This window comes from Poecilia mexicana, unplaced genomic scaffold (assembly GCF_051168715.1).
Source record: "Poecilia mexicana isolate PSO_F unplaced genomic scaffold, ASM5116871v1 scaffold_11, whole genome shotgun sequence".
In the NCBI taxonomy this organism is placed as follows: Eukaryota; Metazoa; Chordata; class Actinopteri; order Cyprinodontiformes; family Poeciliidae; genus Poecilia; species Poecilia mexicana.
Genome location: NW_028263380.1, coordinates 11,048,843 through 11,072,152, shown reverse-complemented (window position 1 = coordinate 11,072,152; position 23,310 = coordinate 11,048,843). Strand labels below are relative to the sequence as shown.

The window sequence follows — 23,310 nt, the reverse complement described above, 5'->3', positions numbered from 1 at the left end:
AATGAAGAGGCTATTATGACAGAACCACTGCTGCTGCTCTCCTGTAGATTAACTGCTTACAGTTGTGTTGGTGGACAGGAGGGAGTTTTGAATGTATCCACACACATATGGCCACTTGCTGGGGTTGCTTGTTTACCTACGAGCTTGAGCCGGTAAGCAAGCAGCACAAAATCCTGTAAATCATAAGAGTAAACACGTGAACAAATAAGCACGGTTCCACATTTCCAAAGTCGCTTTCCACCAGTTGACGTTAGTGCAGAGTTTGCAGTCAAGGGCATTTTGCTCTGATTGTAGCCCTGGAAGTATTCTGAAGCGGCATGAAAAGACTTCAATTCTACACAACACCATGGTTGGGAAAAAAAATACAGCAAAGCCTTGGAAAGCAATACACACAGACACAGTATGACCTAATGGGGTGTTGGTCCATTTTTTGCTGTCAGACAGCCTGGATCCATCAAGCCGTGGCCTGTACTTGACCACTGAAGATATTCTGTGCCATCTGGCAACAAGATGTTACCGGCAGATCCTTTGTGTTTTTTTGGGGGGGCTTTTTAACACACACACATTTTTCACCAGGGATGCCCACAAGGTATGGAAAAGTATCTATTCTAATTGATGATGATGGTTTCACACTCCAAAAACAAACTGGCTGGGATTGTTGATTTTACTAATACACTGATCATTTCACAAGAGCATCAATGAATATCAATATATTTGAAAATGTGATTGCATGTGCATATCATGGACTGTCTAGCAGTAAAGTTGTACTATTTGGTGCAGCAGTTGCAGAAGAGGTCTGTTCTGTTTTTAGGGACTTGGTCATCTTTACATGCATACCGTCAAAAGCATACGGCTATACTTTTCAAAGTCACTTCCTACGATTATTATCACAGGAAATATAATTAAATTTAAGTCCATTTTGCTTAGATGTCGAACCAATAAGTCTGGATGAATTTAATTTCAATTCACGTCAACCATGTCCATTAGGCTCAGAGCATCAGCTGCAGGTTTTTACTTTATCCTCCTGTGTAGCATTTTCACACAAGGCTTAAGAAAACATTGGGCGATGCAAGACATTTGATCGCTTGGCCTTTGTAGGCGCTTTGCCATCTGAGCTCAGATTATTGCGTCAAGCCCGTCACACATCTCACCGCTTCTTAAATTCTTCCAAAAACACGTCCTACTTGCAACGCCTCTCTTTTCATCTCTTTATCTTTCACTTCGTTATATATTCACTCATATCCACATCCAGCTGCTCTGCCCTTGGCCTGATAGTTTTACATTTGCACATCTGTGTGTATCTGAATCCCCCTGTCTTAATACTGATAATCCCTCTTCTTTCTCCCTCTTACTTTGCCGCCTCCTCTCCTTTGTCTTCTGTCTATTTCTGTCTCCAGGAGCAGCTTGATGTCGCCCTGTCAAGGACTTGTAAGCACTTTGATGTGTTGCACTACACCAAGGTCCAGAAGGCGTACACGCTCCTTGGGAAAACCCAGGTCAGTGGTTTGTCTAGTTTGTGCCTTTGGAATGTTGATGTCTGAATGGGATTACTCTTCTTGCCCTACCTTTCTGTCTATTTCCTGTAGTTTGAGTCTCTCATCTTGACTCAAAGAGGATAACACTTGGCAATTTATTTTTCTTTTGTTCTACTTTACTCCAGAACATTCATTCAGCTGAGGTGATCAAGTCGAGGTTTATTTCTAAAAGTAATTTAGAACTAATAAATTAACTGTCACCGTAAAACCCAAAATATCCTCCTCGCAAAAAGCAAAAATATCTTTGCTCAGCCCAGAACCTTTTGCTTTAAAATGTAAACAGTTGAGGAAATAACCCAACGTCAACATAATGGATTGTCTCTCAAACCATTTGTCTGGAAATGCACAATCCCACTTAAGATTTGTTTTCGTTCTCGAGTCTGTAGCACTTAAACAATCAATTGGTTGATTAGTTAAAAGACTAACAACAGTGACAGATCTTTTGCTTTGAGCCACTGAGTAAGAAAAAAAAGGCAAATGTTTCAGTATTTGATTTGATGATCATCGATTAGAGCTAAACGAGTTTTGGCCAGTTCTCATCTCTGGCTCGTGCATCTCTGTAGCTGTCAACGTCATTGACAAACCCTTTGTTGTCATTACATCATCCAAGAGAGTTGCATTTTTATCACACAACTTTGCAAGAAAGATGGAGTGTGAACAAAAGAAAAGCAATTTAAAACCAAACACTTCAAGCTCGCATAACATGTGGACCAGGTTTACGGTTTTAGTGGTGTTTTCTTAAAAAAAAAGAAAAAAAAAAGACTTTTCATCACACTTCCCACTTCACAAATGAATATAAAATTTATACTCTGTAACTATTTTATTGCACTCCCAATCAAAAGGAAAGACACGACTTTTTATTTCTTTTTCCTTTTTTGTTTCAAATCTAGACCTTGTGAATTCACCATATTTTCACAAAGGTAGTTCAACTAGCCATTGTACATTTGGACTTTGAAGGACAATGCATTGCACAAATGTACATTTGTTTATGACTGCTGCTTCGTCAGACAGCTCTTTGTGTTGTACCATTACAGAATCAAATAAGTACACGCCTTTATATCTTAAAGGCAGAATGTTATCTGATTATCTTGGTGTGTTTTAAACAACATTAATTAGTGTTAAGTTATTGATTTAGCTTTGTTTATTCGGAATATCTGTTATGAGGTATTTTTTTATTGTGGTAAATGTCCTCAATAACTTGTACAAAAATACACGAGGCTCGCTGTATGCTGCATCTTTTTCATTTAAATGTAGGAACATTTCTCACTTGATTCAGCCTCAGTTCATTTGGCTAAAGCAGTATTTGATATGTTACAACTTCTTTTAAGCTATTTCTGTGGCAACATTTGGGGTATCTGTCAAAAAAAAAACAAAAAAAAAAACAGGGCAACAGAGCAGAACGTTTTGTAGGCTCTGAAAAAATCTTGTGGCAACCCGCAGCTAAAGGACAAGCTAAAGTTAGCTCTTAACGACAGCTTTACACCTCAATTGAAAATCTAAAACACCTGAATTAAATTGATTTACACTGCTTGCTGATGTTTCAAACAGTTTTCATCTTGCTGGTGAAAACTGAACCTTTTTTCTTTTTTTCAGGTATAATGCTAAAGTTAGCATGCTGCCTACTCAGTGCCAGAATAATAAAAAACATAAAACAGGTTTAATTTTATGTTAGGACTGCTTGTAATGAGATCCTGCCTGATAATTGGGATAGATATTTAACTTTTGGAGTCCCATCCTATCTTATCTCATTTCAACCTCAGTATTTAAAATTCATACATTTTTGCTTACGTTCAACACCCCAACAGCTAAATGAATATAATTTGTGCCTTAAGTGACTAATTGTTGGAGTTCATTTTTTTTAAGTTGTAGTCTCATAAAAAAAAATCTTCCTGATAACATGTAATCATGCCCACGAGTTTATATCAGGTAGGACAAAAAAATATATAAATTACATATAAAGGTTATGCAATATCCTTAGAGTGACTAAAAATGGAAAAGGAGAGGCAATTTGCCAGTTATTTCCATGGAAATCATCATAGAGGCTGTCATATTTGTGACAATCACGCTGTCAAATCTTTTCTCTCGTGCGGTAATATTTTAAGCTGCACAGATTTGCCGTCGTTACCTTGGAGTAAAGAACAGTTCAGAGTCTTTGAATGAGCATGTATGTCATCATTTGTGATTCCATTATAACTTATTAGCCTGTCAGCTGAATGTCAGGCACAAACCTTCCTCGTAGGTGGGATTCAGATTCCTCTCTCAATTTCTTGGAAAATATAAAACAGAAGAATGGTCAAATATCCAATAAGAATTAAGCCACAAGTTTTATTCATGGCCAAAACTGCCTGTGGTTAATGTGCAACTTGTTAGACATCAGGCAAACTAGTTGAAGGGGTGGATGGGTAAATTTAATCCCAACTTTTGTTTTTCGAATCAATCAAAACGGTGTCCATATTAGCATGCCACACTCAAAACGGAGTAGTTTAAATAAATCATTTAGGCCCATATTGAAAGTGAAATTCATCCTCTTGAGTATAAGCTGCTGACTGGAGCGATAGATTTTTTTTTCCTAACAGGTTTAATTTGCGTGATGCAGGATTATCATTACAAAATGAAAACATCCTGTATCCTCTGCTGCACATAGCATTTGTTAGGAAGGTTGTGGGCATTAGCCTCGTTAAAGGATGAATATGAAATCAATGTTTGTTATAACTTCATGAATTAAATCACATTCATTAATCACAGGTACCACTAGCTTGCGCCAGTGATGATGTAAGTGAATACTTACTGTGCCTCTCAGCTCCGGCAGCGATCCTTGAGGTGGACGCTGCGTCACCGAGGGTCGTTGAGAAAAATTTTTTTCATTGTTACTGGGACAACAAGCTTTTTCAGACACAATAAAATCTAAAGAGGCCTTTGGTGGTTCTGTGCTGCCATTATGCTGAAGTGTTTGGGGTTTTTGATTGGTTTGTTACACCTTTTCAGCATCTGTTCATTATATTAGCCTGAAATTCAGCTGCTAGATTTTACTAAAGTATCTGGTTAAAACTGTTTGTTTGTTGATTAGACACTTTGATTTAATACTCTCCGGCTGGAAAATTGGTTATGCTTTACCAGCTCCACGAAGCACGTAGCATTAGGTATGTTTGTTATTATCAAGACACAGAAAATTGGATTTGTTTCTCTGCTGTTTATTTTAATCAGGATTTGGAGGAAAGTTACAGGAGAGGAAGGGTTATTGTTATGGCGTTTGCCATATTTTTTCCCCTGGTTTCCTTTCTTTTCAAACAATTTTCAGTGTATTTTGAGTTCTGGTGAGGTGAAAGTCCTTGTAGAAAGAGGTGCTTGTATTACTTTTATGTTGGCAGGACGTCTGAGTGGATCGAGGGCCGCAGTTTGCGGTCAAAGCTTGAATGTAAGAAAATCTAATTAGACTCCAGCATCCGTTAAGCGAGGGCATCACTCAGCAGCATGCCAGCGTCTGCTTAAACTCTATGTCGTCATTTCTGGAGGGTTCAAAGATGAGACAGTTGAGATTGAGAGGACGGGAGGCAGGATGATGCAAAAGAGAACGTCACTGCAGCTATTACTTTCCTTTAAATTAAAAGCAGACTCACTGAAGCTCTTACCTGGGTACAGTGGGGAAGAAGGGGGGGTCAGGAATTTGAAACTTCTATTTACTTATTTAATAAAAAGCTAAATTATTAACAGAGTTGAAGCAATTTTCTGTGAAAGGTAGTAATGGCAAAATAGAGCAAAGGCAAAGGTTCTCCAGGGTACCATTCGAGATAGTTGGTTTCTCTACATGACGGTGGGATAGTTATTACTGAAATACGTCATGTTATATAATCTGAATATTAAACCTAACATAAGAGAGGTGCACGTGTAATTGCTGTCCCACATAAACGCTCACACTGTTTTTCCGTGGAAAAAAAAAAGATGCATGAAAAACTTTGGTGTATGGATAGTGAGCGAGTTTCTGATTTAAACCCCTCAGCTTATTAGAATTTATATTGAATTTTAATGTGAAGAGAAATAGAAATGGTCTGGCTAAGAAATATATTGAATATATAGGATGTATATATCTAAGACTGACAAACTCCGTGAAGGATTTTGATGCTTTGATTTAAGTAATTCAATATGGTGTTATTGATTTGGGCTGAATTATAAATGAGAAAGGTAGCTCTGCAAAGTAAAGGCCTATACAGTACAGTGGGGAATGTTGATTCCACTCTTACTTACAAAGACAGTCTCTAATTTTTATAGTAGTTTTTTATTGGACAAAGAAAATAACCACAAAACAGAAAAGTCACATTGCATAGAAGTAAAACGGGCCAGGCAGAGTATCTGACCCAACCGTCATACCAACCCAACAACGGGACAATCACTTTAGCTCAACCAATCAAACCTCCAACCAGTCAAAATCATCTAGCAGCCAGCCAATCAATTTATCCTAAACCATCAACCAGCCAGTCAGTGAGTTTGGTTGAAATCCAACCCAACAAAACAGTTTTGTTTTTTTTTTAAACAACTTCCTTTTGTTCATTTTTGTTTTTATATCAGTCTTAGAAACGTCCTTCTACCGGGAAATCTTTGACAAGAACATTTTTATCAACTTTACAGCTATTTAAATCTAACTTATTTATTTTTTCTCACAATAAACCACTGAATATTCCAATTCAATCACTCGTTTTTAATACCAGCACAAACACTCTTACCCTACACCATTACTGATTGCTACACGTTTTGAGATTTCCCCCTAAAGAGAGCAGCTTTATCAACCAGTTCAGTGTGAATTTGGAAAACAACCGTTGCAGAGAAAAGACTAATCTGTTGTTTTTCACTGCACAGTTTTTCAATTTGAAACACCAGGTGGACAGCTTGTGTATCCACGCTGCTTACTTTGTGTTTTTTTTTTTACTCTTTGAGTGCAGTTGATCCGAACTCATAGATCAACTGCACATGCACTTCACGCAGGCTATCCCTGACAACATCTTGACATCGCTGTTGTCGTACTAATCTTCTCCTTTGCTGTCTCTTCAGACTGCTATGGATCAACTGCACATGCACTTCACCCAGGCTATCCACAACACGGTGTTCCAGGTCGTCCTGGGGTATGTTGAGCTGTGTGCTGGCAACGCGGACACCAAGTTCCAGAAGATGCAATATAAGGACTTGTGCACGGTAAGGACAGAACTGTGTGTGCAGTGTGTTTGTGGAATAATGAGATAACGCGAGTGCTGTAGCACATGCAAAGCCTTTGCTGTGATGAATTAACATGATGTGTCATTTACAGCACGCACAACTACACATCAAACTCTTTATTTTGTCTTGCAGCGCAACCCCTCATTCACACTTCTTTTACTGCACAGCCAAACATAAATATGCTTCATTTCTTGACGCGGGAATTCTTCACAGTTCCCTCGCAGGGTGAAGTGAAGGATGAGAGCATGTAGCCAGTGATTGAGCGCACCCTGCATTGTAGCTCCTCACGAGATAATTAATCTTGCTCCCAACACAGAATAGCATTGCTGCGGTAGCACCCTTTGTCAGGTCCACACATCTCAGTCGCCCTTTGTCTTTTTCTATCCCCTCCTCCGCCCAAACAGATTTTATTTGCATGCTCAGTAAGCCATAGCTTGACCAATACGTCACAAACTTGTCGAGAGAGCATCCCCCTCGAGGCCGTTTTAGTCCGACCGACAGAATGGAAAGAAAATATGGGGAGGTAAATGTTATCGCATCCTTATGGTGAAGCATTCGTTGCTCCGTTTGGCATTGCAGTGTGAGAGCACAACATTTGCCAGGGGGCGTTGCCAGCTGTGCTCATGTCAGCGATGGCCCGTCCTTTACCTCTTACCTTTGTATTACCTCTTTTCTCTGTCACCGATCATCTGTTGCTCTGTTTATGCACGTTTCCCTGTCGCACTCATTAAATTGCTTCTCCTTGGCATTTTTCAAGTGCCCAAGGTCAAGTCTTCAACTAATATTCGAACCAGTTCTTTTTTTTTTTTTTTTTTTTTGCATCCACTCTTTCAAGCTCGTGCGCAGAGTCGTTAGTGTGCTCCATGATCTCAATTCAGGCTGTACAAATATTCCCTGCGATTCCATTTCTTTCTTTCTTTTTTTTTTTTTTTTTTGTGTACCTCTAACTGCCTCTGAGAGTGGATCTGAACGATGGTGTGCATGAAACTCTGCCGTGGTTACAGGCAGACCTTAGTCTTCAGTTGTGTTTGATGGATTTCCTCTCACACAGCGTGTTGCCTGGCCGATTCTTCTAACACCCCGAATGCGCACTGTAGGTTTAAGCTCTCTGTGTTCAGACTGCGAGGATGTTCTGTTAATGTTCCAGCTATGTGATGCTGAAGGGGCAGTACATTCTCACACACTCGAATCAAGGTCCGTGCAAACACCCACATGCACCTTATCTCTGCCAGTGAGAAGATTTTGAACCTGTGTGCAGGAAGTTTTAGGATTTTTTTTTTCCTTGCTTCAACATCTCATGATAGGTTGGTTTCTCCAGGCCATGTCTGCCCACCTTAAAATTATTTGGTGCAATAAAACCTTTAAAAAAATATATTTGTTGCTTGATTGCTTAACTGATTAAGGTTCTTTTCTCTTATCCTATTGTATACTATAGCGCTATATTTATACTTTTAGGCGATGGATTGAATTGTGCTTCATGACATCTTGAAAGCTTGTTTCTAAACCGTCTTTGCAACTTTGTTCCTGACCTTTTCGTCGTGTCTTTTGGTCTTCGTAATGTTGTATGTTCTCTAACATTTTTAATAAATCCCTGAGACTTTTGCAGAACGGCTGTATGTATTCTAAGATTGACTTACACACAGGTAGGCATTGGCAATGGTATTTTTCTCTCCTTGTATAAGTTTGTTTTTCTTTGAAACAGAACATGAATGTTGAGGAAATAAAGTCTTGTCAAAAACATGTGATTTTCTATTCAATAACACATTAAAGTCACACGTCTCCCCTAAGCATTTGGGCTGGGGTGAGAGTACAGATCTTGTGGAACCCTGGCAAAAAAAAAAAAATAAAAAAAATCAAAAGTCAGTGTTTGCAGAGAAGAACAAACTTCTGACCATGTTCCCTAGACAAATAAAGCTTCAGAAAGTCTCCCAACCCCCTGAACTTGCTGCTAAGTTATGCTCTTTAAAAATTCAGGGGAAATGGGAGCATTGGCAAAGGTCAGTTCTGATTGTGAAAGGGTCTTATTAATTTTACAACATCTCATTAAAAGACAGTTTCACTTCTTATTCATTCCCTGCTCTTCCTTTTTTTCAATGCAAATAAGAGAATTTACTTTTTTTTTTTTTAAATGCCGTAGGTCGGTGGAGAAGTTTGGCTATGCATTCTTCTGAAGTTTCAGTGACTGTAAATTATAAGACTTTACTAAAGAGTCTTTCCTTTTTGGTCCTGAATATCTTATGTGTGCAGAAGTTTATTTTGTTTTAATGCTTCTTATTGTGTGGTTGGTTATTATATGGTTGTTTTTGACATCTAATAAATTTGAAATTTGGATTAAGTAAAAAATAAATAATCACATTTTTGTAGTTACAGCTGTTTGCAAACAGAAAAGATTTCCTCATTTTATTTTATTCCTAACAAAACATTGATGGGCTGTAGATATAAAATACCCTTCCTATAGTCGTTGGTTTTAAAACTTTTGAATGTATTCTTGTGAAAACAAAGTTTTTGTCGCTGCAGCACAGCAGCGATGACACATAGTTGACTCAGTTTGCCTTCTGCTTTAGATATTTATTGAAAATGCAACAAAATGAAGGCGCTTCATAAAAAAAAATAAATAAAAAAATAAATAGCCCCAAGTTGCTCAGGTACCACGTGCTGCTATTGGAGAAGCATCTTAAGCTTTGTTCACAACAATGGGTGCAGTAACCGTCTTCAGTCCAGTTAAGTGCAGTTATTATGTCCCTGTCTGTGTCCGTTGAGCCCTTCAACAATCTACAGACACGGGTATATCACACACAAACAGAACAGCAGAGCGCTTCTGTGTGGGTGTAGCTTAGGTTACTTCTTCTCATTAAAGGCTCACTGAGCAGAAGATCTCCGCCCACGCACTGAATCACCCGTCACCCCAGTGCCTTGGCAACACGCTCCTGTGTGGCCGATGGAGAACACAGAAAGCCGGCGTGAGAGCGGTCTCGTCTGAACTGGCCTGGAGTTTTTCAGCGCATGCTAGTAATTTACTGAATTAACTGGCTACTGTGCTCCAATGGTCTCCAACTTTCTATAATTAGAAAAATCCTTCATAGAGACTTATAGTGTGATTGTGTTTTTCTACCAACGCAAGGGCCAGCGTAGATGTGTTTTTAGAGAGCCGACAAAATTATTTAATGCCAGTCATCTTGAAAACTCTTAACCATAAATAGTTTGTACATTTCAGTTATTATGCACTTTAATTTGTTTGATAATTATTTTTTAGCGAGCTTTGCTAATTTCATGTAGAAGAGATGAACCGTTCTCTGTTAAACGCTCTTCAAAATGTGAAAGTCAAAACAATATATTTAAGTAAAGCAGATATATTTTTTTTAATCTATGTAAGTTTTCAAGGTAGTGTTTTTTTAATACAGCACATTCCTTATTATGAGAATAATTTTAAACGGTTTAGATTAAATGTAGTTTTTAAAATTTCATTATTGTAAAATTTCTGACATATTGATGTGTTAGGCATGTAAAACAGTCATTTAAGTTCAATTCTTACAAGTTTATTACTAATAATAAACAAATACAGGTATCCTGATGTACACGAGGATATGCTACCAATTATCTAGGATGTTTTTAAATAAATGCAAATGTATTCTTGTGTAATATTGTCAGTAAGCTGCAACAATGCCAACTGCACTAGGTCGATATTTGGTTTCAGATCTTTTTCCCCCCCCAAATAAAAAGAAAGATGAAGCAAAATGAGGCTACCCAAACTTGCATACCCAACAATTTTATGTAAAGATGCAGTTTTTACAGTTCATCTCAAAGTGTGTCAGCTTAACTTATGCAAAACTGTAGTCGATAAAAATATGTTCATTTAAGCTTGCTTGTCTTCAGCATTTTAGATCCCCACACGTAAGTGCTACCACTACGTTGTTTACATAAGCGCTTCACAGATGTCATACCATTGCCCAAATAATTTCATTGTACCCTGTGCAGTGACCCTGTCTGTCCATGCAGATAAAGAACCTCTCACCTCAACATGCCAAATTCTTGTGATTGTCTGTGATTTGCACCTATCTTCTGATTAGTTCAACTAGTAATTATTATGCCAGGGTGCTCATAAGCTGCATAACCTCTCGGTCCTAGTTGCTGATTGTAAAGAAAAGAAACTGTGAGGTCACATCAAAATTAACCTGTCCAGGTAAATCTGCAGACTGTAAATTTTTATTCTTCAATCCAATATGCAGGCAATGTATGAAATGGGGACGCTTTATAAATGAAACATGAACATCAAAGACATTACTGAACTTTATAATATTCTTATTTTCCTCACATAGACTATATATTAGATACAGTGACCCTCATGCTAAGACAAATATATATTGTGACAGCATCTTGGAAAAGAAAACAAAAAAGAAAAACAACAAAACTTTAGCATTGTAAATAATTGCCTTGGACTTTTTGCCTGGAAATATCCTTCAAGCAATGCTAATAAATCTGAGTCATGCCATTTGTTCCTTCAGTGGACTTTCAGAGTCCTTCCCGTTATTAATCTGCTTCAGATGTTTTGACAAATGTTCTGTTGAGAGATCGTCTGATGCTGGTTTATCAATCGTGGTCTCTGGAATTTTAAATGATAAATCCTTAATACATCCGCTGCTTGTCAATGTGTTATTCTTGTTACAAGGTCTGCAAATGATGTTGAAGTGTGTTACAAAAAGGTATTTATTAAGTTTTAAAGAAAAAAAAAAAAGCATGGCCATCCTGCACTTTAGTGTTCCTTTAATTTTGCGATTTGTTTGCGAGGTTGTTTGCAGGACTCTGCTTTCTGACGCTAGGACCTTGAACTGTGCCAGCGCTAACTATTGTTAGCAGCTGAATTTGTCCTAATTGGATCAGATTGTGAGTCAGGACACGTACCTGTGCAGACTCTAGGACCAAAGATGCAGAGTCAGGAATGTTGGTCAAAATCTTAGACTTTTAGTTGGATTCATTTTTAGTAAATTTTTATGAAATGCATTTAAGTCATAAGCTGATAACACCACCATGACGGTTTTGATTAATGTAAATTGATACTAAATGCTTTTACACTGTGCACAGTCGTCCTTTGCAATTGCATAGAATTGGGGTAATCGCATTGTTTTGAAGGACACCTGTTACGGGGCTTTGTTTACTTGAAGGCAATCCACAGGGAGTGAATCCTGTCGCCCACACACACATACTGGCGGTTCCACTTTGAGTGTTTTAATCCTGCACCGAAAGCTGTGAACACTTCACTGCTGCCACGGTTGAGTAGTTTGGAATATCCCACTTGTTTTATGTTTTAACTGTTGGTTTGCTTATCTGCTTTTGTTTTGCTGCTGTTTTTCCTCTTGATTCAAAATAAAGTAGCATGTAATGTCTAATTCAAATATATAAATTTGTTATAAAAGTATTACTGATTGCACCTTAAAAATTAGGTAACTTTATGTTATTAAAGGTAAAGTTTAAACAGTAATTATTTCCTGGTTAATGTCAAGTTGTCATAACAAAGACATTTTGAATAATGTCAACTTTGTATTAAAAGTGTCATAATTTACCGAATGACGCTTTATGACAACAGTCATAAATATTCATGAAGACTTATTGATGTTCATGACAGGTGTTATGTCATGTTTATGACAGTGTCATGACAGTCTTATTCACCCCCCTTCAAATAAAGTGTTACCGTCGTTTTTTGTGTCTTTCCACTTGTGTCTTGAATATTTATCTTCGGTGACGAGTTCCAAGCCTTTATGGTTGATCGGCTCCCTTCGGACATTCAGTATTAGATTAAAATGTTCCTTCAGGCCAGTTTAAGATGTTTTCAAAGAATTGTGATTGGGTGATTTTGACAGGACAATTTCTGGGGTTGCTTCAACACAGGAGATTGTTGAGGATGTAATCTCAAAGCTAGAGTTGTGTGAGGAAGTTTCATTTTACAGCAACTCAGTACAGAAACAAACAACTCAGAAAATAGCAGGTGAGGGTCTTTGTTGTATTGCCGTAAAATCCACATGCCTTTTCAGTTGCGTGTGGAAAATAAGGTGTAAGTTAAGCTGGCTTTTTTCACATACTAGCAATGCAAAACAAGCTAATTAGATGTCATGAAATAAGAAGACTTCCAATCAATAATTCAAATCTATGGAAGACTTGTTGTCCTAAAATATTCCAGTATGTACATTTGTTTGTCCGTCTCACCTCAGAACAATTACAGATCACTTCTTGATTGAAATGTGTGTGTGTGTGACGAAGATTTAGCTCAGTTGTAGACATCTTCAAAAAAATGTATTTAGAACATTCATGCAACCCTACCCATTCGTTTCTTTTCATGTGGCTGTTAGAAGCGAAGTATTTCTGACTCGCTGAGAAGTAAACAGTTCTAGAAAACGATGTTTGATCTGGTTTTGTCTTCCATGCGCTTTTCTTTTGGCAGCACATCACCCTCGACAGCTACATCCCCTGCCTGACAGATCTCTGCAAGGCTCTTTGGGAGGTGATGCTGAGCTACCACTGCACCATGCAGTGGCATGAGGAGCATGACAAACAGAAGACCGTACCATCGCAAGGTAGCAGCGTTCCCTTTTATAGTTCTTTCATTTCAGAAATACGTTTCTGTCTTCTGAACTGTTAGGTATCGACTGGGGCTGCACGATGTTAGAAAATCACAAGTTTGGATTATTATTGGTCAATGATATGACAATAACAGTTGAAATAATTATATAGTTTCTTTTGGAGGTTTTTGTGCGTGTCCCCTTTACTATGTGCATTTTGGGCCCTGTTATTTGTAAGATGTGTGGACATCTCTTTCGCTGAGACTCCATGCATCAGGCTGATTAAGACATTGATATGCCAAGTGTAAACTCAAACAGATTTGCATCCCAAACAGTCCTTTGGAATGAAAACATTTTGATGTTACAATCTGTTTGCTATATATTGAGCAAGCCCTGTTTTGATACTCCAAACCTTCACAAGGAGCTCCCTAACTCATTGTTGGAAGCTTGGTTGTGGTTTATCTAACGTGCTTCTTCCGTCTTTAATCTTAAAATCTGTTTTAAGATTAAAATAATCCCAAAAATAGACTTTCTATACATTCAGCTGTGGAAAATTAAATTAAGTCCTGTGACAGCCCTTTTTCTCCTTAATCCCACAAACTGAGGCAGAATCCTGTTCTTTCCTTAATTTATACTGAAAATGTAAGATGTACACATCATGATTATGTTTTCACTCATATTAGCTGATGTATTTGCTTTTAGGAAAACCGCACGTGTGGTGCGAAGGTTAGCGATTTATTGTACCCTTAGCTATGCCCAACCAGGAATACATCTTCACAAATCAGGTGTGCTTCTGTGGATTTTTATGTTTTTTTGTTTTTTGTGTGACACCATGTGATTAACAGCATTGCACGGTGAATAAGGGCACAGAGGTGAGAAATTCTACATTTAAGAAGCTAAAAAAATGAAACCAGAAATCATTAGATGGCAGTTGTTTTGTGTTCAGTTGAATATGAGGGGTAATCAGTGCCTAATGGGCTTGGTGGTGATAGCAAGGTTTCCCTGAACCAGAGTCATGTGTGGGTGTGGCTTCAGTTGTTTAGGAAATTAAATTGAAAGACTTAAAAAATAAGATTTGCATACAATTATTTTTGCTTTTGCTGTTCTTATTCATGGATCATATGTCAAAAAGCCTAAAGGACAAACGTATGAAAAATACAGTTTAAATTTCAGTTCATTTTTAGGTGGAACAAATTGCATTGCTTACCCTCGAGCTCTACACTGCATTCAATTTGGATATTTGCTTGGATATTGGAATGAATTCCCACTTAATTTCATTGCATCTTAGTTGCAATTTGGAATATCAATGAGATTTTTTGTTTACGTGCTGGTAGGTTTTATTAACAACACATTTCAGCAACAGGATCTTATGCATTCAAATATCACAAGAACACTTTGTGTTCAGAAGGCATTGATGATCCCCCATTGCCAGCAGAATGAAGGCACAGACCACCAGTCAACGCTCAGGATGATGTGAAAACTCATGAACATCGGTTCTTTTATTAGCTATTGTACTATGGATACAATAGCTAATAAAAGACATTCTTGATGGAAAATATGTGTTATGTAGAGATTTCTTGAAGAGGCTTTGATGATCCCATTGAACATGGCGTCCTGACGGCATTGACATTTATTTCATATAAGAGGTCACAAAATCTCCAAATGTCAACAAACTGCTTTCCGACTCCACCACCTACCAGTCATATTTCTGCAGTAAGTAAAAACTGACACTAGGCGCTGCTCTCAAAAATCTTGTGCTCATTAATGTGTCAGTCCCTTTTGTCCACAGGGCAAAGACAGTGAGGTGCTTTGGGTTTCATGCTAAGCCAGAGCCTGACAGCTAGTCCTTTGAGTCTTGTTTTCTGTGATGTTTCTCACATTGACCTTGTCTGTAAATGCTCAATTGGATTTTGTTCCAAATGGTTAAAATCTCTGTTTTCATGTTTGTTACTCGAGTCCATCTTAAAGTGACCACCTCAGATTATGTAGCTCTTGACATACCATTTGAAAACATCTGGAGACATATTACCCATTAGCATTTTTTAGCTAGTTTAACCAAACAAATGCTGTGTGTCATTGCACAAGTGATATGCCTTTTCTTCAGTACAATCTTTATGCATTCATTGGACATTTTATAGGTGTTTTTTTTTGTTTTGTTTTGTTTTTTGTCAACACAAACAGCAAATCAGCTAAAACCACCAAATTCATTTAGATAGTTAGACTGTGAGAAACTTAAGTTCAAACTGAGCGTCAGATCTGCATCCAAAGGTGATTTAAGGCACTTTGAACGTTGCGTGGTTCTTAGTACCAACGGGTTGGTCTGAGTATTTCAGAAAATGCTTCTCTTCTGGGATTTTTATACACAACAACCATTCCTCTGATTTACAGAGGTAAGGTCTGAAAAAGAGAAAATGTGGTAACCAAACGATCACTGGCTCCTTTATCTGATTTAACAGAGATATTTATGAACATTGCTAAAGTGCATGCAGTAGTGCTGTTACATTCAAAGCTCCCTTGGTGTTTTAATACTGCCGATTTTTTTTTTTGTGTGTGTGTGTGTGTAAAACATTATTCAGTTTGAAAACATTCATTATCTACACTCAGAACAGCAAACAGATGGAGGGTGCTGAATCAAGCGACCTGCACAAGCTGGAAAAGAGATAAAAAAGCCACAGCAATGGCTCTGTGTGCATTTTTAGCTACTGATTTTGAGAGGAAATGAAGTCCTGTTTTACTGATGTTGACACAGACTTGTCAGGAACAAGGCATGTTTAAATTCTATCTTTTCTCCCGGTGTGACGCATGCAAAATAGTGGCATAGGAACATTTCATAGAAAACTTTTGCAAAAATAAATAAATAAATAAAAAGTTTTGAACTTTCAACGGTGCTCAGGTTGTTCTCCAGCTCTGCTCTGCTCACCTATATGCAATTGTGCTACATCAGGAAGAAACAAATTAGACAACATTGCTACAATCAATACCCAGCCTCTTGTTTGCAGACAGGAAGGGTGGCTGCTCGTTTTGTGAATTCAGAAATAAGTTAGGTGGTTTTGTAGAAATAAATGACTGACCTATTACTTTGTCGTCTGTTTGGGTGTAGAATGAGGGTTTATACTTGTAATTAGGGGAACTTCTGGAAAAAAAGGAGGCTGCCCTATTACCGGTCACTTGTGTTGCGTCTGCTGGCAAATGCAGTGCAGTACAGATACTCGATTCGCACTGGCATAACTTTAGTCCTGAGGCTTTTCTCTTCTATATCCTGCAAACATATTAACACTCACAACTTTTAGGAGGAGAGGTGACTGTTAAGAAAGCGATAACTGTTTTTAGACATGTAATTCTGCAGCACCGATCGATTTCAGTTTGCGTGGGTTACCTAATCGGTTAATCATTAGCAGTTTCAGCTTTCTCCCCTTGTTTTTGAGCTCTGAGCTTTCTCCAACTCAGTTTCAGTTCGTCTTCCCCAAATTCTTTGGCGGCTTCTCACAGCCCCGCTCATGCAGTGCCATCAGTGTGCTCATTAAATCGAACCTTTATGTGTCAAGTTGCTTTCTCACTCCTTGCTTTTTTATCTTTTAATGAGTCATATACTTGTTTCCACTATCTCTGTCAAATATTAATAATTTTAAAAATGTGACCAGTGATATTAGGGTCAAGAGAACAGAGTTGGGAATCAGAATTTTCCTGCACTGCTCGAAGCTCTTTGATCTTTCCTTATTGGAGGAAATAGCTAATTATCCGTAAATGTTAGAATTGAAAAATTGGTGTAGGGCTGTCAACTTGAATTATATCAGAATAAATGCATAAAAAATACTGAAAAGTGTATGCAGCTTCTTAAATTGTCACAATACTAAAATTCAGGCCTGATATACTTCATGCAATTTCCAAGATTGATGGGTCGAAAACAATGCATTAAGTGTCATACGTCAGTTTTAATTAGAAAAATTCTGCCCTCTTGACTAATTCTTCAAAATTCGGGGTATCAAAAGCATTGCTGGGTCTTTGGGGATTTGGGCACTGAGTTGCAATGTGGTACTTGTGTCAGTGCTTAGTATTTATATAACAATTACTTTCTCATACAGGGCCAGGATTTTTTGCATATTGCTTTTCCCTTAACGCATAAAATCACTATATGAAACTGCTTTTAAATTTGCTCAAGTTATGCTTTTTCAGCATTAAAATTATGAAACATTTCAGTTTGCCCAAAAAAAATGTAATAGTGCAAATCTTTTCTTTTATACCACTGTAATGGTCAGGTATTACATTTTTTTCCCAGATAGTTATGGAATATCTTTTCCATAATGTTGCCAGTGTATAATTTATTGCCTTGAAAATGGAGTATAACCAAACCTCGCCAGCAGTCCAATTCTGGTAATGTGATTTATTTTAAGAATGACAGCTGACTGCTTATTGACTTAAAGGCTAACCGCTGCTGGCTTTCCTAAAAAATCTATTTTCTGCAAGGGAAGCAGCTTGAGATTTATCGAAGCAATTTTCAGCTAAAGAGGAGTATTGATGTTGCCGTAACGCTGTCAGCCGATCTAAGGGGACAAAAACAATGGAGACGCAACATGGAGGATCGTGAGCTGATGATGGAGAAGGAATCGTGTCTGACAGCAAGCAGGACTCGATGTTTAGCGGTCGCCCGTGCCTGGACTGTTGGCCTCTGAGCTGCTGTCAGTCTTTTATCTCTGCTGGGAGTTTGTGACCTTCATGCAGTCTAGATGTTGAGTGGCAACCACGGCTGACAGCTTTTCTCAGCTGAGTCATCAGCTGACAGGGAGGGACCTTAATAATCTGGCAGATTTACCGATCCAATAAGGCCGTATTTTCTCATTCACGTTTCTATTTGTCGGAGCAGTAGAAATGTTTGTATGTGTCCTTCATCAAACAGCGATTAACATTTTTAATCAGCTTAACTTAACTGATCTAGTTTTAGGTGGAAAACCAGAATGGAAAGACATTCTCTCTCTCTGTCTCTGTCTCTGTTATTTCCTTTAATGTCTAATACTTTGTTGGGCACTTTCTTTGATTTTTTTTCCCTGTAGACGATGCAGCAGGAGAGTCTGATGAGCTGACTGTGGACCGCAGCTATGTGAAGAAAAAGCTTGAGCACGGACTGACGCGGATCTGGCAGGTTTGCAGTCAAACATTACCTTTTGTCTTGCTTTTTTTTTTTTTTTCCCTTCCCAATTCATTAGCTTTCTATCAGCTTCTGATTCCATTTTACGGCTCTCATCTTTCAAATGACCAAATCCATCCCTGTCTCGGCGTCTCTCCTCAGGACGTCCAGTTAAAGGTGAAGATGTATATTCTGGGGACGGACATGTCAAACTTCAAATACGACGATTTCATAGTGGTACTAGATGTCATCAGCAGGTACGTGACGGGGTCGGTCCAGGCGGCTCGCTCTCGATTCTGCTAATTGGGCTTCATTGTCTCGCTTTCGCCGTTCCCTCCTCCTTGGGTCACATTAGTCAGGTTGACCTGCAGGGTTTTTCAGTGTGCTCTGTCTCCAGCAGAGTACTTATTCTTTGATTCACGTCCAGTCAAATTAGGGAAATTAATCTACACCACTGCCTAAGAAGGTTTTATGAATGAGTGTGTATTTAGATTTATCTATGCTGGCTGCATTTACTCTGATTATACCTATCCTTCCTTACGTCTATCCGCTAATCTATTTTCATGTTATATTATTAATAATACTATATTACTCATTCCAATTTTGCATGCTGCTCATTTTAGTTAATTAATCAGGCTGACCCACAGGATTTTTTTGTTAGTCACAAACTTTAACAAACTTCGAGCCATGCTAAGAATGAGATATCACACGAAGAAGATAAAAGTAAAAGCACACACTGCAAGAAATACTCCAGAGCCTTCAAATTCTGTTTGATACGTCTGCATTTTTTTTTTGTGTGTGTGTCTTAAACGGGTAAAGACAAACACTAGTATAAAATTGAATTCACTTTTTTGACGTGGGCACAGAGGCAGTAGGTAATAGGTTTGTACTACCCTGTAGCAAAATCCCTCTGTCACTGTAATTTACCACAACTTTCAGTTCTTCCATATTCTTGCCCCTAATAATGCATCACATTTTACCAGAATGAAATTCTGTTGTATTACGTAATAAAATGCAACACAATAGAATCCAAAATAACGAAGCTCCGATGAGACTTTGTTGGGGGGGTTTTTCTACTTTTTTTTTTTTTTTCCCCTCTGACCTCATTGCATTCTGCTTTTTCAGGTTGATGCAGGTTGGTGAGGAGTTTTGTGGCAGCAAGTCAGAGGTTCTGCAGGAGTCTATCAAACGCCAGAGTGTGAACTACTTCAAAAACTATCACAGGTGAGAGGTACTAATTGTTCTTTTCGATAATGTGAAAGTTAGCGACTGAAAAAAAAAAAAAAAAAGGTCTTTATGTACTGTAAAAGCAAAAGCCTTCAAGTCCGTAAGTTGTTCAATGAGGAGAGAACGTCCTATGCAAAATGGTAGCCATCGGCTAATTCCAACACACTCCATCACTTGCATAATCCTCTTTGGAATAAATGCGTAATTACATGGCAACACTCAATGAGGAGGGGAAAAAAAAAATCCCTTTTACATCCTGATTACATTAGAGCCTGTCAACCTCATGAATATGTGCTCACAGCCACCGACGGCGCCCTGTCATTGGAGAGGACGCACATTGATCAGCATTAAGGTTACGTGTCAGGGATCATTGATGAAACGTCCAAACATCAGGCGACACAAGGCAGACATAATGAACACATTTTAGGGTTTATGGAGATGCAATGGAGATGATTTGGGCATGAAAGCCTACGTGTGATTGAAAGAGTGCAGGACGTTAAAGAACACGAGTGGCAGATGTCTACACTACGGATGAGGAAACCTTGAGAGCGATTTAGTGACCATTAAGTTCAATGTGAGTGTTTAGTGGTACAGAAATGGCAGAAATTTTTTTATCTTTTTCTCCGACTGATTTCCTTTCTTAGTTTAATCGTCTTTTAATTCTCAATTCAATCTGCAGTAGGTACAAAATTTTCCAATTAGTGCACGTGCCGAGCTTAGTTGAGCGTGCAATTTGTGTTTGTTTTTTTTCTTCCCGTGTTCTGTGTTGTGTCACCTCCTATATTTCAAACACCCTTAAGACATAAAAGGTGTCCTGCAGAGTTTAAAGCGAACACTGTGATGACATGTTACACAGTGTGAGATGATATTAACTTGGCAGCTGAACGCCAGGGTGGCTGTTTTTGAGCTGTTAACACATCGAAACCTGTTACAGACCGGACACATCTTTCCTCCTTCCCTGCTGAGTTTCTGTGACCTTTTGGTCGGTTTTGTTCATGTTCACACAGTTAATCTCGGACCTTCTGAACACAGGAGCAGTTTTGCAAAAGATCATATGTTAGCTATTTAGCAGATGATGTTTTATTGATTCATTGTTGTGCTCATGTCTTCTGTGTTTTTTTTTTTTTTTTGTCTAGAGCACGACTGGAAGAGCTTAGGATGTTTCTGGAAAACGAGACGTGGGAACTATGTCCAGTCAAGTCCAACTTTAACATTGCCCAGCTCCACGTAAGTGAAAGTCAGCAAAAAAGCTGGAGTAAGATAACTTTTATTCATGCTTTGTTCACATATAGCACGCCATCACCATTAGAAATTTACATAAAAATCGAAATCTCTTCATATTTTGCACCTTTGGATGAATGTTTGTGTGTCGGAGTGTTCTTGGTGCTCATTATGTAACCTGAATGAACATGAAACGACGGCTGTCGTCCCCGGTGGTATGCAGATTGTTTCTGGTTTTTTTTGTTTTTGTTTTTGTTTTTTTTTTCTCTCCCCGCGCTCTTGGGCAATAGTTAATGCAAGTGAAAAGTTGAATTGCTCAGCCTCATTTAGTTCACTTGTACCCAGATGTCCTTCACATATGATAACCAACAATGTTAACTTTGTGTCCGATATATTCAGCTTAATTTAGCCAGAACATAAACGATCACTGCCATTTCCACCACTTTCGGTTCGGAATCAGCCAGAACGTGGTTGAATTGGTCCTGTGGGGTGCAATGAGTACGCATTAAGCTCCCCATTATGTGTGATGTAGCATGAGTGTTCCCAGACTGATTTAAGCAGACCCAGATCCTATTAAGCTTGTAATGGTTTATGAATGTGGATGCCTGCATTGCATGTGGATTCATTAGTAGAGAATTTAAAGCAAGACAGGCCAGGCTCGCGTCATCCCAAGGCAACAAGCTAACATACCCACAAGTGGCCTGGCAGTTCTCCAGGTGATTTAAACACATCGCCCCAATTCTTTCAGTGCACCAAATAGTGTCTCTCTATTTAGTATAGAGAGATACTATTTGCCCCATGCAAATCTGTATGTGTCGGTCTCCCTGTGACGTCTGATTCTCTTCTACAAAAAAAGTGCACACATCTCCAAATTGCACATGTGCTTGTTGACTGAAGTAAGTTGGCAATTAGGTTGCAGCTAAAAGCAAAAACGTTTTCATCAAGGCAGCAGAATGGGCGCCCCATATACAGAGGCGATTGTCCTCAACGCGGCTGTCCTGCTTGGTTTTGATTCTCGACCTCGAGACCTGCTCTGCATTTCTTCAACCCTTCCTGCCTGGTATCTGTCAACAAAGGTCACTGTGCATCACTTTAAAGTGCCACACAGCATGATGTGCTTGGCTGCTGTGTTCTCTCGTATCACAGAAATCAACCATATTTATAAGGGAATTTTGCGCGTTTCTTGTGCAGATATCAATTTGTGGCGGTTTGTATAGCAGTTTGGTAGGTAACAAAAAAAATCTTTCAGGGTACCATCACACTCGAACCAGGTGTCCAAGGTGCATCCAAACAGTCATGGATGCTCTGGAAATTGTGGTTCAATTTTAACCAGGTCTAAAATAAGCTTATTGTAAAGACATTTAAAAAAAAAAAAAATTATCTATCAGTCCCTTAGCTCGTTCTTGGTTTAACATTTTTTGTTGAAATTTATCTTTGACACACTGCAGTGAATACCTTGTCAGTAAACCTTTCTAAAGGTTTGAGAATTTTGTTTTGTTTTTGGCGCAGCATTTTCTGGACATATATCAATGTGAAGACGAAAATTGTGTTTTTTGTTGTCACATTCTCTCTAATCCAGGAGTTCAGGTTCATGGGCCAGTGTCGCTCTCCCTCCGTTTCCCCAAGCAGACAGGCTGCCTCCTCTGCTGGCCCGGCCCTGGAGGAGCTGTCACTTTTCCAGCAGTATCACCAGGACGGGAACCCCTTTGAGATGCACACTGAGCACAAGGAAGAGGAGACGGAGGACGTTCTCGCGTCTAACGGGGTACGGCTTCAGAGTTAAGAGTCGTCACAAGGTTGCAAGTTCTGGTCTGTTTTTAAGCTACCCTTGCCCGATTCTGAATTCTGTACAATTCAGAGATGACTTAAACAGAACCTGTCTGACAGCATGAAGTGTGCTATAAGATCTCAAATAAAATATATATATTTAAAGAAATTGTAGAAAAGCAGATGAAGACACTGACATCTGTTAGCCTGGAAAGAGCTACAAAGCATAGATAAGGTGTTGGGACTCTAGTGAAAGTGGTTTAAAGAAAAAAAAAGAAGATTGGAGTTTTCTAGACTTAAATCTGATTGAGATACTTTGCTATGACCTCTAACAGACGATCGTTAAAACAACCTCAGTAGAGCTGAATTCCTCCACAGACACATCGCCAGTTATCAGAAGTACTTAATGGGAGTTGTTGCCGTCAAGGTTAAGAAAACAAGTTGTTAGATTTATTGGCAGTCCGTTTTCCACGTCTCCTACTGAAAACACAAGAGTACAAAGCACAAAGTTCAATGTGTCTTTTAGGTTTATTTGGTGAAGGCAACCGTTTTTGTCTTTCTGTTACACAAGTGTTATGTTTTATGGGTTTATTTTCCTTAGTTGGTGCCTTAGTCAATACAGCCGTCTCCATTTGTTTTGTAACATATTTAAATGATTCAGAGCGATTTTCTCTGAAAATCC

The 23,310-nt window shown here is 38.6% G+C and overlaps 1 protein-coding gene across 3 annotated transcripts in view; it reads left to right on the top strand.

The window, feature by feature from the left end:
• Window positions 1–23,310, top strand: part of vps50 (VPS50 EARP/GARPII complex subunit) — a 103,109-nt gene that overhangs the window by 38,000 nt on the left and 41,799 nt on the right. For all 3 annotated transcript variants that reach the window (XM_014994207.2, XM_014994208.2, XM_088010185.1), the window contains 8 exons: window positions 1,398–1,496; window positions 6,579–6,719; window positions 13,174–13,306; window positions 18,340–18,428; window positions 18,576–18,670; window positions 19,539–19,637; window positions 20,777–20,867; window positions 22,441–22,626. In XM_014994207.2, coding sequence (XP_014849693.2) covers window positions 1,398–1,496; window positions 6,579–6,719; window positions 13,174–13,306; window positions 18,340–18,428; window positions 18,576–18,670; window positions 19,539–19,637; window positions 20,777–20,867; window positions 22,441–22,626 — 933 coding nt within the window. The remainder of the gene's footprint in view (window positions 1–1,397; window positions 1,497–6,578; window positions 6,720–13,173; window positions 13,307–18,339; window positions 18,429–18,575; window positions 18,671–19,538; window positions 19,638–20,776; window positions 20,868–22,440; window positions 22,627–23,310) is intronic.